This window comes from Nilaparvata lugens, chromosome 3 (genome assembly GCF_014356525.2).
Source record: "Nilaparvata lugens isolate BPH chromosome 3, ASM1435652v1, whole genome shotgun sequence".
In the NCBI taxonomy this organism is placed as follows: Eukaryota; Metazoa; Arthropoda; class Insecta; order Hemiptera; family Delphacidae; genus Nilaparvata; species Nilaparvata lugens.
In genome coordinates this window covers 9,935,145-9,950,000 of record NC_052506.1, presented here as the reverse complement: position 1 = coordinate 9,950,000, position 14,856 = coordinate 9,935,145, and the positions used below count along the sequence as shown (strand labels likewise).

The window sequence follows — 14,856 nt, the reverse complement described above, 5'->3', positions numbered from 1 at the left end:
AGGGTTGATGTGACGTCATCTTATCATATTTTTTACCGATTAACAACCCCTTCGCCGATGCACTCTCTGCTAATAATAATTTTTATCGTTTATCGAAATATCCGAATTGCGTGCGTACAAATGTCCATTAATTGGATTGATGCACACCCACTCGCATTCCGTCTGAAATATTACATTCATGAAACATTATTTTTGCACTTTTTCCAAAATACAGTGTCCAACGAAAGGTGTAACAGCCGAGAAGACCATACTGTAGATTCTACATAAAATTCGCTACAAAAAATGGCCAGTAAAATTTACTTATCAACCTTAGTTTTCGATACCTATATATATTTACTAGCCGTCAGGCTCGCTTCTCTCGCCATATCCGTCTAGCCGGGGGCTCCGCCCCCTGGACCCCCGACTGGATCGTCCAAGAATGAGATCAGCGGGCTCGCTTCGCTCGCCTGCATTTTTTATTTGAACATGCTTCATTCCATCAGAAAAACAAAGTAGCCTACTGAGAAAACGCAGAAAAGCTGAGAAAAACGCTGATTTTGGGTGTATCTTTGATGAAATATTAAAGTCACCTCATCACAAAATTTTTAGACTCTAGCTTAACCTCTGTACCAAATTTGAACATTTTCTGTCTATTACTTGATGAAATAACTGAGAAAAACGCTAATTTTGGGTGTATCTTTGGCGTTATTTCAAATTCCTTCTAAAACAACATTATTACACCCTAGCTTAGATTCTGTACTAAATTTGAACAATTTCTGTTCACTTGTTCTCGATAAATCTGAGAAAAAGCAAAAAGCCGCTAATTATGGGCGTATCTTTGACGTTATTGCAAATTCCTTCTAACACAACATTATTATTCCCTAGCTGAGCTTCTGTACCTACTGAATTTGAACATTTTCTGTTCATTTGTTCTCGATAAAGCTGAGAAAACGCAAAAAACCGCTGATTTTGGGCGTATCTTTGGATTTTTTCAAATCCGTCCTTAGTGCGCCTCTAAAGGGCCAACTGAACATACCTACCAAATTTGAACGTTTTTGGTCCGGTAGATTTTTAGTTCTGCGAGTGAGTGCCATTTCGCTTTTATATATACAGTACGGTATAGATATATATATATATTTTTTTTTTGAAAAACCTCAGACCTAACTTGAAAACTATCACTCAAAATCTAATTCTAAGGATATGGTTGGAAACCATTATACTCGAAGGCCTTTGATACTCTGAAGCATAATATCCATACCCTAACTCTAATTAAGTTAACTCTAACTATAATTTTTGTTTTCATAAATTAATAGTGAATACTCATTTTTCATGATTTATGATTTGATTTAATTGATATTTTTCTCCTATTTGAGTAGTTTATCTAATTTATTTTTTAAATGTTATTATTCTAGTACCTAGATAAGTTTACCTTCCTCACCACCATCCTTCCTTTATTAAATATATTATAGAAAATATTCATACATCTTATTATTATTAATTTATAGGATAAAAATATAATATAAGAATAAGATAAATTATATAAATAATAATGAATTATTTTAGGTGCATATTTCAAACTTTTCAGCACTCTTCCTAGTTCTATTTAAAAATATTATTTGACAAAATGATTATTGAAAATGCAAAGTCATCTCCCACTTATAATTACTATTATATACTATCACTGAGAACTATGATTTTAATATAAATCATGAATCGGAATAAATCATCATTGGTGTAGATAAATCATATACCATACGGTACTGTTATATCCTATAAAACCAGGACTTTCCGTTTATAGGAGGTCCTGATATTGGAGGAACCCATTTTTGAAAAATTGATCATAAAAGAAAGATGAGTTGAAAACCAACTTGCAATTGATTAGCTGTCAGTGTCAGTTTCACTTGGAGAGAATATGTAATCATTCTCCACCACTCAACTCCCACTTTTATAAGACTTCTTCAATTCTGGGAGACTGTCTTCTTGTGGAAATGTGACTGGCTGTCATCTTGAACTCAGCTGGCAAATCAGATTATATCCGCTTGTCAATTCAGATTCTGCAGCATTTTCTTCCACTTCAATTACCTGTTTGGCTGTGAGAATGATTGCGAGTTAATTAATAGCAATATCAAGGTTTTCTAATAAATAACGTTAATATTCAACTATTTATGTGGCAATCCAACACAGAATCAGGAAAATATCCATTTTTGAAACAATATTTTATTTATAGAATATTTTTATAGTCATTGAATGAAAATATCAGAGTAAGTTGGATCTTTATAGGTATATTTTACCTTGGATTCTGGAGACTTCAATAAGCTTCCCTAAGCATATTCTGCCAATTTCACTAAAATTTTAAAAATTCTGCTAATATGTACACTCCATTCAGCGTTTCAGCCATAAAATTATATTTAAAGGAGTGAAGGAGGTTGAAAAACTGTCTTATTTCTTCTTATTTCTCATTATTTGTTTTATTTCTTATTATATATGGTAACTTATGTTTATTTGTAAAGAAAATAAGTAGGATTCTTTTTCAATAAAGCTTTACTGTTTTACTACCGTGTCATTTCACACTTTTTACATATTTTTAACATAAATTTAAAATATAGAATCATGCAAATGAAATTGACTCATTTAATTCAAATTCAAATTCAAATTTATTTCTCAAAAAACATACACAATTATAATAATCTAATATTATAACATATATAAAATAATACAAGAAAAAAACTATTAAATATATAAAATGATCCCAAAACTGCAGTATATTATTTTTTTATGTCCATCTATGTTTAAGGAGTAGCCTACAAGGTAAAACCTGTGCGTAGACCTAGGTTGCAGTAATATATTTATTCAATATAAACTAAGAAATTGAACCAAAAAAGAACAAAGATTAGTGGAACTTACACACAAATATAAGTTTGTAGATTAAATTAGATAAAAGTTAGTAAAACACAATAATTATTATTCTATGATAAAAAAAAACAAAACATAAAAACAAGAAACAGTTGGTGCTTAGAAGATTTTTTCTTCAGTTTTATTTGATCTTATCCATTCCTCAATCTCGCAATTTAGTTTTTTGCTCCGGCTTGTATTGGCAACAAAATGAGTAGGAACAAGATTTATTATCCTCTGTGATAAGTAAGTGAATTGTCTTCTACATACATTCAAATCCATCCTCTCTATTTAATACGTCCTTTACTTCTTTTTGAGGATAGAAAAGGGTACCTAACATTGGAAGTGCAAAAGAAAAAATATTGGAGTAATATTTATCATTAAAAATCACTTATCAGCTTTTCCAGCTGGATTTTTAATTGATGACGATTCCTCAAATTAAAATTTTTGATCATCTTCAACCAACCACTAACCAACCAATGAGAGAGTGGCAATTGCGTCATCATGACAAATAGCCAATCAGAATTGAATGATAGGGATTTCAACCAATAACAAGCTCAGCAATGAGAGAGTAGCAGTATATTACAAAGGCGACAGCCAATGGGAGTTGAGTAAATGAGAATATAACCAATCACAAGCTTACCAATGAGAGAGTATCAATTTTTTTGTTGTGTCAGGTGAGTAAGAAAATGTTCAAGTTTGCAAGGATTGCCAGGAATAAAGTTTTTTCTTTTTGCTGGTGATGCCAATCATTATTCTTCAGGATATATTTTTCATGGATTTGTATTATTCTAGTCTCTAGTAATTTATATTTGTTTTTATTTCAATACTGGGAATATCAGTTTGATTTATAAATGATGAAATACGTACCGTATTTTTTACTTTGGTTACCTACCATTGTAATTTGTGTTTTTATGGCAAATAAATTGAATTTCAATAATTAAATTCAACTTGAACTATTAGGCCCAATTTGCGCAGAATGGACTTTTGGGCAAATACCTACATAATGCAGACTTGTCAGAGGTTTGACCTATGCAATGCACACCTGATGGGAGGGGGAACCGTGACAATGGCATAAAAGGGTCATCTTATAGGCTATTTCATTTTGATCCTCTCCTATTAGGTCTACATTCACAGGATTTTTGTCCGTTTTCATAATAATGGTACTGGAAGAGGTCAGGATACCATCCCTTTATTGCAACATCTGGTCACAATATGATAACCAGGGAGTATTGTTTATTTTTTAAGTAAGTCGGTACTATGTGAAAAATGGGCTATTGCTTTCCTTAAAACCGTAATAATGAGTAAATCTTCCAACATAATTGGAGTATTCATGATCGCCAGAGATGGGTTGTTCGAGTTATATTGCATTTTCAAATGCGTGTCCCTGCTTCAAGACTCAATAAAAATTAGAAATATATAAATAAATATGTCAGCTTCAAAATTAACTAACCTCTCCCTATAGGCCTTGGATCTCATGTTGAACAAGTGGTGGGTGACAAAAAGGCGTTCTCATAGACAGGAATGGAATAGAGGGAGAAGCATCATTCAAGTATCTCGGGACAACACTAAATAAGAAAAACGAAATGAGTCAGACCATCTGTGAAGGGGTCCAAGCTGGAAATAGAGCATTTCACGCAAATGCAAGCCTATTCAGGAGCCCTCTGATTAGCAGAGAGGCGAAAATAAAATTATACCTCAGCTTTAGTACGCCCTGTAGTGACCTAAAGCTAGGAGACATGGACAATGTTTGATTGATTGAGTACTTTATTTATGTAGATTACAATATATTATACTGGCTTATACACTTATATACAATAGCTTACAATACAGCAAAATTATAGATGAATTTACATAATATAGACTAAGAAAAGTATTATTGAACTGTATATGATATGAAAAAAGCAATTTGTAATAGCTATAGATAATATTTTCATGCATCTTCATAAATAGGCGGAGCTTTGAACACATCAATGTCCATTCTTCGAAAAGAATATTCATAATATCATTCCCACTAACTCTCTACCAAATGACAGAGAAAGATAAAAACAAACACCATGTCTTTGAAAAAAGAGTACCTACTGCGGAAAATTTATGTGACAGTACGACAGGGGTTGGAATGGCGTATCCGTTCCAACAAGGAATTAGAAGACCTGAGAGAAGGACAGACCATGGTTCGATTTATAAAGGCTCAAAGAGTCAGGTGGTTGGGTCATGTGGAAAGGATGACTGCGGACAGAATCCCTAAAATTGTGATGCAGGAAATGCTTTACAATAGGAGACACAGAGGCTGGATGAGGTGCTGAATGATGTTAGGAGTTTGGGAGTGAGGGGATGGAGAGGCATAGTCAACGATAGAGATGCGTGGAGGTTGATTGTTGTGGAGGCCAAGGTCACCATGGACTGTAGCGCCATACAAGAGAGAAAAGATATGTGAGCTTCAAAATTAACTGACCTCTCCCCACAGACCTTGGTTCTCATGACAAGCAAGTGGTGACAAAAAGGCGTTCCCGGTCTTCTATGGCAGAAGAGTTGGGTAATTGACCGCCCATGCCAGATCTCTTCTGTGAGCATTGTTTGCATAGGAGAGATGTGGTGGATGGGACTAGATTCCATGCCACATCTGTGTGAAGCTTACTCTTGACTCACCACTGCTTTCAATAAAGAATCTGAAAGAATATCAGAAACATTCTTAGTGAGTTCTCCAGCTACTAATTTATTATGTAGAGATCTTAATAATAAATCTCTGTTTATTACAGAGATTTATAATTTTAGAGCTATTTTTTTCAAAAATATTGATTCATATAGAAGCTCATAAGAAATGTTTACTAAATAGATTTTAATAAATTATTTCAATAGTTTCCAAATAAATCTCTTATTCAAGCTTTATAAGATTAATTTTATCAAAAATATATTTATAATATTCAATAATGAATACAATTTTTGTCAATAAGTAATAGTCAAGTGACTATCAAAACTTCACTTTCATTTTGTTTTAAGCTTTAATTATTTTCTATGTTTGAACAAATATTTTTCCACCCATTTTATTGGAATTAAATGAGAAATTTATACAGAAAATGATTTTTTACATCACTTTTTCTTCAAAATGAAGGTCAATTTGAAACCAGCGCCAAATCTGATATTTTTAAAAATGGCGTTTATTGTAATTGGTGACGAGTGAATTAAACGGGAAATCTCTCCTTTCCTGTAGATGCTCTGTGGTCAGCTTCACAGTTAAACGGTGTACACACGTACGTTTGCCTCGGGTGAGCATACGTGTATGGGCGTGCATTCGCACGTGTGGACACTGTTCGCTGAGGCATGTGGGCGAACCGGAACCCTGTCGGTATTTTGGCGTGCTCAAAGGCGCCTCGGGCGAGCATTGAATGTACGTGTGGACGCGATTTTGCCATACGGGTGAGGCAAAACGTAAACATTGAAGGCGTCATAACCTAATTCCAATGAATTAGGTTAATGAATGACAAATCAAATTGTGATCCAATAACTAATTGTAAATTGTAGGATTTTTGTAATTTTGTAGGATATGTGGATTGTCAAATATTTAAATAGAAACATGCATGGAGTATATAATTCATATCATGATTAACAAATTCAAAACTGCATAATTAAAGTCAAAAAAGCTTCTCTACAGGGTTCCTACAAGAAAGTATAGCTCAAATATTATTTTACTGTGGCTATCAAATCATCTTGTGTTTGTTTCATGTTATCAATCAGAGTTGTTAATTAAAATTGTAATCTTCAATATGATATTATACGTTTTAGATAGCTAGGCTATCTATAGAGAGATTTATTCAAACTTTGAACTAGTATTCCCTTGAAGGTAAATATTGAAGCTAATCTTTTGGAGAATCTTGTTTTGTCATGTGTATGACCAGAGTTAGTTTAAAATGGGCAGCAATTAAGTATTTGATTCAATTTATGGCTAATTTCCTTAAAGAAGACTGTAAATTTTGTGAGACAGTGTTAAGTGCTTTGATTAGGTCATCAAAACTTCTGGAATTATTGTAGAATTTTTCTTTTTTTGAGATTCAGAATAGATATTGGAAACCAACAAATGAATCGCCTAATGCCAAGAATCTCAAAGTTGAAGCCAATCGTTCTTGTGGAGTTATTGCTTCCCTCATGATGATATCATTTTTTGTTTAGATAACTAGTTGAATTAGATTCAGTATATCAACAAGATAATGTTTTGACAACCTAAGAAAGTTTGAATTGTCAATATTATGTCATGTAGCAATTTACTTCCTTACTTCAACCTACAATCGTTCAACCCACCAACATCGTTTGTCAAGTTTTATTTTTGATTTTATTATATAAGTCATTGAAATAAAATGATACTGCTGCAATTTGTGATAACTATCTTCAATGATGGAATGACGCCATTGTTGTCATGTTGTGGAAAATCTACATCTACCATGTCTTCGTGTCGTCTGCAAATCAGATAGCTTTTTGAATGCTGAGGCATACGTGGATCGCGTCCACAAGGACGTACAGTGAATGTTGAGGCATATGTACATACGATTGTTCGCGCGAATCTGTACGGACGTGTGTACAAGGCTTTAATTTCCCCCACTCACTTGTTCGCGGTCGATCGCAGAATTTTGTAAACTCTAACCTCACCTCATATTATTTATGTTGTAATTTCTTATAATATTGTGCTGCCTAAGCTGTTCATAAACAATAGTAGTTGATGGAAATAAATTATAATAAACATTCACCTTTAGATTTATTTTTTTGTGAATGTTTACTCTCAAAGTTCTCAAATGAACAAATATGGAACTTGTTTGGATACGAACTGAGGCCCTTCAGGCCCAATGATTGTGCAATTCGTAAGTAAAAAATAAACTACTATAATTATTCTTGAAGTTATGTGCGTAGAAATTTGTTTCCAAACATTACAATTGAATTAATCTGTAAGTTATAAGTAAGTAACTTGGTGTAAAATGGAAGAAACTTTTGTAGCTACGGTACCTACTGTAAGTGTAGGCTACCTACAGTTTAGTTACTAATTTAGAAAAATATAATTAATAACTGATCTAGTTATCTTTATTTAGGTGAGAAGGTATAATCTTGACTTTTTTATGTTATTTACAGCAAGAGCATTCCAGTAGAATTGTCATTAGTACTCATCTATCAACCTTAATTAAACTTACTAGGCCTAACCTTACCTTTTCTTTTAATGATGTTATTGAGCAATTTACGTAAAACTACTCAATTACATACTTAATTTCTTTCATTTAAACGTTTTATCTGTTACAAATTATTATTATATTAGATTACGGTTTTAAAGGGAGTTTACTAGTTTCAACTTTACAAGATAAATAGTTGATAATATGCTTACAAAATTGGCATAATTAACTTATAGAAATGTACCTTAGTGGTACTTACAAATTAGATTATAATAATTTACCAATTGTAAAAATGGTAAGTTTACTGTAATAGTGAATGAGAGCAATATCTTTTAAACATTGTAGGCTGTAACTTATAAACTGCAAACTTTGGTGAACCTTTTCACACAGTGTTGGTTATTCGTGAATAAGAATCAATTTAAGCTGCTACCGGTACGGTTAAGATTTTAAATTATCTATGCATCGTCTCGACTTATGTTGATTTTTTAGCAAAACTGAAACTCTTATGTGCCGGTACCACAAAAGCCGGTTAAATTTTAACCGTGACTAATTTTACGAAAACCAATCAGCGAAGCCGTCTTTTCTATAAGGCCTTCTCTGATTGGCTCTCGTGAAATTAATCACGATTAAAATTTAACCGGCTTTTGTGCAACCGGGCCTATGTGCCGAGCTTTTGTGCAACCGGGCCTATGTGCCGGTTGCACTAAAGCCGGTTAAATTTTAATTGTGATTAGTTCCAAGAGAACCAATCAGAGAAGCCGTCTTTTCAAAAACGCCTCCTATGATTGGTTCTCGTGAAATTAATCACGATTAAAATTTAACCGGCGTTTGTGCAAACTGGCCTCAGCCACTCTTATTATCTACCGTACTCTAACATTGTTCATAAGAGAAGTATTGCTTTCTAAAGGATCAATTCCTTAGAATTTGGAATCATTAGATTTGATACTCATGTTGTATGATCGTTATGACGTAGGTTATGTGTTCTAGCCGCGGCAGCTCTAACCAAGCGTCTCGACACGCTTGCTTATAGCCGCGCGTCCCGAGACGCCACTAAGGAATTGCACCCTTAGAAAGTCCTCCAAAAGTGACAATGCGTTCTAAAGTGGTTGATATAAAATAACTTCTGCATACGCTAATGTGCGAGATAAATTACTTTTAACACGGCTCTTTCTCGAAGACGGAGAGGTCCGATGCTCTATCCTCCACTAATCACTCCCACTACCTAGCAGCATTCTCATTCTTTTGTGTCTGAGTGAGAGAGCTTTGTAACGCGACGCGGCAACACTCCCCTCCACTGGCAATGTTCCAAGTAGTGTACTGGTCAGCTGGTATATTGGTTTGTGTATGTTACAGAGATGTTTTCATCACAAAAACATGAAGCAAAATGACACGGCGCATCCAATTGTGCGCAGGATGTCCGTCTGTGTCTATGCTACAAACTGTGGAGGGAGAAATGGGTTTCTCCTCTTCATGTTAATAGTTATTTGTGCAACTAGTGCGCAAAGTGACAGTTTGCTGCATCGAAAGAAACGTTTACGCCCGAGCCGTAGGCGAGGGCGGAATGGTTTCTTGAGTGCAGCAAACGAACTTTGCGCACGTATTTCACATTAAATTTTTCCTACAGTTACCATTGAATATGAAAAGTGGGTAATTATGGGTAAAATTGCCTGAATAATGTATGTGTGTTTGAATGGCGGGGGGCAGCTGTGTGGTGTGTGCTGTGGTGGCACTGTGCTGTCGTTGTCCTTGGTTATAATATCTACTTAATAATTAGCGCGTTGTGCTTCGTTGCACCTCTGCTCACTATAGCAGCCACAGCAGTCACTGTTACCAACTTCATTTTGATTTTGCTGCACTGGTGCTCCATATAACCTACTAACTATTTTGCGTTGTCATGCTGCAAATCTGGAGTACGCAAAGTACTCACTTTGCGCACTAGTGCGGAAAAGTGATTCTTTGCAGCCTGCAATCAGTGCACAAATGGTCACTTTTCAGGGTATCTGTAGGAAAAAGTAATTTATCTCGCACATTAGGTATTAGCACCTAACCACCTATAATATTAACCAATCTTTCAAACTATTAGTATTCAATTATCTGTTAATTGTTTTTCAGTTTCAAGAGCATTATCTTTAATTTGCATGTGTGTTTATGTTTCTTAGTGCATTGTGGATAAACAAAATGTCAAAAGTGACCAAACGTAAGATAACAGTTGAAAGCAGCATTAGTGGAAGCAGCGGAAACTTGAATTCTAACTTGACGAAAGACTCTCAGCGACGACAGAGTGTATTTGAACGTTTGGGAATCAAGACATCGACGCCAATTACTGTGAATACTGCACTCAGTCAGGCGGCTGCCACCGGCACCGGCGAGAACTACTGTCGACATTGGGCTCAGAATGGAACATGTCCGTATGGAAAATCATGCAAGTGAGTTCCTACTAATCATCTCTTTCGCTAATCTATTCTTTAGCTGAGTGCAGATTTCAATTTGAAAAGTCAAGATCAATAATAATAATAATATCTCTGATTACCAATGAATTGCAACCAGAGGAGTTTATTGACTAAGCATATACATAATTATTATTATTATAAATACAAAAGTTGCTAAGACTAAACTTAGTTCTAATTATGATACCCCACTATAATAATATGTGTCGGGGTGATCATAATATTCAAATGATCAATATGTTAAATAATATAATATGATTGGGATAAGACAGGTTCAAATATTTGAAACCAATAATATTATTCATAGTCCAGTCAATATAGACATAAAAAGAGGGTGTGCTAGCAAATTATATTGTAGTTCTGATGTAAGGTTTGGATACATAAGAGAAGTCCGGAACCATTTTTTCATGCAAAATTTCCTTGTGCTAGATACAGAGTGGCCCAAAACCTGGTATTTTTTGTTCATTTTCCAGTTTCTAGATATTTCCACAAATTCCAGTCATCGGACAGAAAAATCCGGTTTCGCTTGTTTTATATTGGGAAATTTTGAATAAAAAGAAATCATTCAAGGCTTTCTATCTTAGAAATATAAAGATTAGTAATTTTCTATATTGATAATATTATTGTTGTTGGCTTGAAGGGATTGTCAACATCACAATTGATTCCAGCTATTCTACAGATGGAAATAACTGAGCTATTGCAATTATTCAAATGCTAATGAATTAATAATTATTATTGAACGAAAATCCAAATTAAATGCTATAATTCACCCCGAAGACTTCTGCTACTACAAATATAGACAGACAACAGGGTAAACAGCTACATGGAAATTCGATGAGCACTACTATTCAAAAATTCCCGGGCTGACAAATAATTTTTGAATAGTGCTCATCGATTTTCCATCTAGCTCTTCGGGGTGAATTACAGCATCTAATTTGGATTTTCGTTCAATAATAATTATTGATCCCAGCTATAATCACATTTGGAAGAAATTGTTGAACATTACAATAACAGTTATGTGTAGTTAGTTACTTTTTTACTGACTATTGTGGTTTCAATTGGACACGCTAGAATTCCTTTCTTGAGTAGTGGTTCTCTTCAGGACTGTTCCAACAACTAATAAAAAACCTCTAACAAGCTCAAAATAGTGTTCTATTTCTATTAAGTTTTTTAACCAGATCACTCCCTTGTTATCGGATGGGCACGTTAAACTGTCGGTCCCAGCTGAAGTATGACAGTCTTAAGGCCCATTAACGGCTTGAATTATATATTCAGGCGGTGGGACCTTCCCGCAAGGGATTCCCCACCAACAAAAGCCATACGAATTTACTTTTTACTTTTATAAAAACTATTAAAGTGATCAGTTCAAGCTGTACTATATTCAATTACAGTTGTCTGAAATGTAGAAAGAGGACGGGCAAGTGAATAATCGGCTTTCCAAACAGTTTTGGATCGGTTATTACCTTAATTTTATGAATTCCGGTTCCAGGAGCATGTGACTCCACTGATAGTAGGCTACCCGTCAACAGTAATAAATTTTAACTCATTACAAATAACCTTCTTGAAGAGGACATGTATCACAACAGTAACTTTGTAAAAGCTATATGATTTTTCTCTTTAACAGTCTATAAAAGTCTCGTTAGCCAAAAATCTGTAAAATTATGGAGATAAAGCTGAACACTGGCTCATATTTCAATTCAATTTTCAATTTCAACTTCATTTATTTTCAATTAGAATATTCAAGACATATTACAAACTCTTTATGATATGACATATCATTGAAAATATAATTAAATAAACATAATTTCTCATACATATACTTGAATGAAATTAAAATAAAATATAAGATCTAGGCATCACCAGCAAAAAGAAAATCTTTGCCCGCTGGTGAGATTTGATATTTAGAATAATATCAATTAATATCGGGTTCAAATCCCGGCCCGGGCAAGATATTTATCTCGGGCCTCTCCCGTGTTTCGGATGGACACGTTAAGCCGTCGGTCCCGGCTGCCTAAAAAGCAGTCGTTAGGTCATGTCAGAGGCCCTGAAATTGATCAGTAAAAATAAATTCGTATGGCTTTTGTTGGTGGGGAGTTCCCTTTCGGGAATGTTCCACCGCCTGAATATATAATTTAAGCCGTCAATGGGCCTTACGACTGTCATACTTCAGCCGGGACCGACAGTTTAACGTGCCCATCCGATAACACGGGAGTGATCTGGTTAAAAAACTTTTGGTAATGAGAGGGGTTCGAACCCGGGATCTCTATGCTGCTACGCAAGCACTCTATCCACTAGACCACGGATCACTCAGTTGCGACCTGAAAACTCTGACACCAGACCTGAGCCAGCCAGGTCACTCGATATTATTATTATTATTATTATTATTATTAATTATATTTCCAACAGTTGTTTTAAATATTTTATATTATATTTCAAAATTCTGTAATCCAATTATAATATTTATATGTGAGATACATTTTGTTTTATTTTTTTGTTGCAGGTTCACTAACACTCATACTCTGATCAGTCCATCTAAGAGAGTTAATAAGAAAGAGGTAGAATCAAAAGAGGTAACATTGCATCGTTTGGCTGCTTCTCTTAACAAACTCCTGCTAGCATGTTGTTGATTCAACTTTAAACTTACTATTTTTATACTTTATGGAAAATATACATGCGAAAATGTTTTCCTTGAATCAAATATCTTAAAATACATCAGTAGCCTAGGTGGTTTTGCAAACACTAAGGGCCTGTGCACATGACGGCGTTAGACGCCGCGTTTAACGCGCGTTGGAAATTGTGATATCGTACACATGAGGGCGTTAACCGCGCGTTGGAAATTGTGATATCGTACACATGAGGGCGTTAACCGCGCGTTGGAAATTGTGATATCGTACACATGAGGGCGTTAACCGCGCGTTGGAAATTGTGATACCGTACACATGAGTGCGTTAACCGCGCGTTGGAAATTGTGATATCGTACACATGAGTGCGTTAACCGCGCGTTGGAAATTGTGATACCGTACACATGAGTGCGTTAACCGCGCGTTGGAAATTGTGATATCGTACACATGAGGGCGTTAACCGCGCGTTGGAAATTGTGATATCGTACACATGAGGGCGTTAACCGCGCGTGGAAATTGTGATATCGTACACATGAGGGCGTTAACCGCGCGTTGGAAATTGTGATACCGTACACATGAGTGCGTTAACCGCGCGTTGGAAATTGTGATATCGTACACATGAGGGCGTTAACCGCGCGTTTTGTCGACGTTTTCATGACAGCAGGCATCTGGCAGTTGGACCCACGTACTCAGTGTGAACACATGGAGTTAGAGGAGCTTACCTGTTTGTGGTTATTGTACCGTAGATACAAGGCTAGGCGAAGAAGACAAAGCAATGGTGGGTTCATCCTCAAATAGATGACTGGTTAACCATGGGTTGATTTGGTGTGAGGGCGTTAACCGCGCGTTTTGTAGACGTTTTCATGACAGCAGGCATCCGGCAGTTGGACCCACGTACTCAGTTCGAACCTGAGGAGCTTACCTGTTTGTGGTTATTGTACCGTAGATACATACCTAGGCGAAGAAGACAAAGGCAATGGTGGGTACATCCTTTAATAGATGACCGGTTAACCATGGGTTGATTTGTGACGCTATATCCAAAATTAAGGGAATACCCCAACAAGTTTTTCAACTACTTCCGTATGAGTATAAGTTCATTTGATGAACTATTATCTTTAGTCACTGAAGACATATTATCTTGTGAATGTTTTGTGAGGGATGCAATTTCACCAGAAGAAAAACTCGTTGTAACATTAAGGTATTGTACAGGGTGTTTCAGAAAAACGGGAAATTTTGAAAGTTAAAGAATTTCAAGTAAAACAAATCTATAAATAACGTTTTTAATATCATTCAATAGTAAAAATAATGCCATTTTAGTATAAATAATACCGTAACATTTATTCTTTGAAGACGACATCTTGCAGGTATGTTCCTTTTCTACGCTAACATTCCTGTAGTCTTTTCATCACATTGTCCATGCATGGTTTGACGTAACATTACAACTGGAATTTCTGAAATCGCTTATCGAATCTTGGCTTTCAATTCTGCAACAACGGAAAAATTGAAAGCTAAGATTCGAGAAGCGATTTCAAATTCCAGTTGTAATGTTACGTCAAACCATGGAGAGACTACAGGATTGTTTGCGTAGAAAAGGAACACACCTGCAAGATGTCATCTTCAAAAAATAAATGTTACGGTATTATTTATTCTAAAATGGCATTATTTTTACTATTGAATGATATGAAAAACATTATTTAGAGATTTTTTTTAAATTAATCAACTTTCAAAATTTCCCGTTTATCTGAAACACTCTGTATTACAATTTAT

At 35.1% G+C, this 14,856-nt stretch overlaps 1 protein-coding gene across 1 annotated transcript in view; it reads left to right on the top strand.

Annotated features, from left to right (window-relative positions):
- Positions 1-7,458: 7,458 nt before the first annotated feature.
- Positions 7,459-14,856, top strand: part of LOC111044056 (zinc finger CCCH domain-containing protein 13-like) — a 52,419-nt gene continuing 45,021 nt past the window's right edge. The window contains exons 1-3 of the mRNA XM_039425457.1: positions 7,459-7,721; positions 10,181-10,447; positions 12,969-13,038. Coding sequence (XP_039281391.1) covers positions 10,200-10,447; positions 12,969-13,038 — 318 coding nt within the window. The 5' untranslated portion in view covers positions 7,459-7,721; positions 10,181-10,199. The remainder of the gene's footprint in view (positions 7,722-10,180; positions 10,448-12,968; positions 13,039-14,856) is intronic.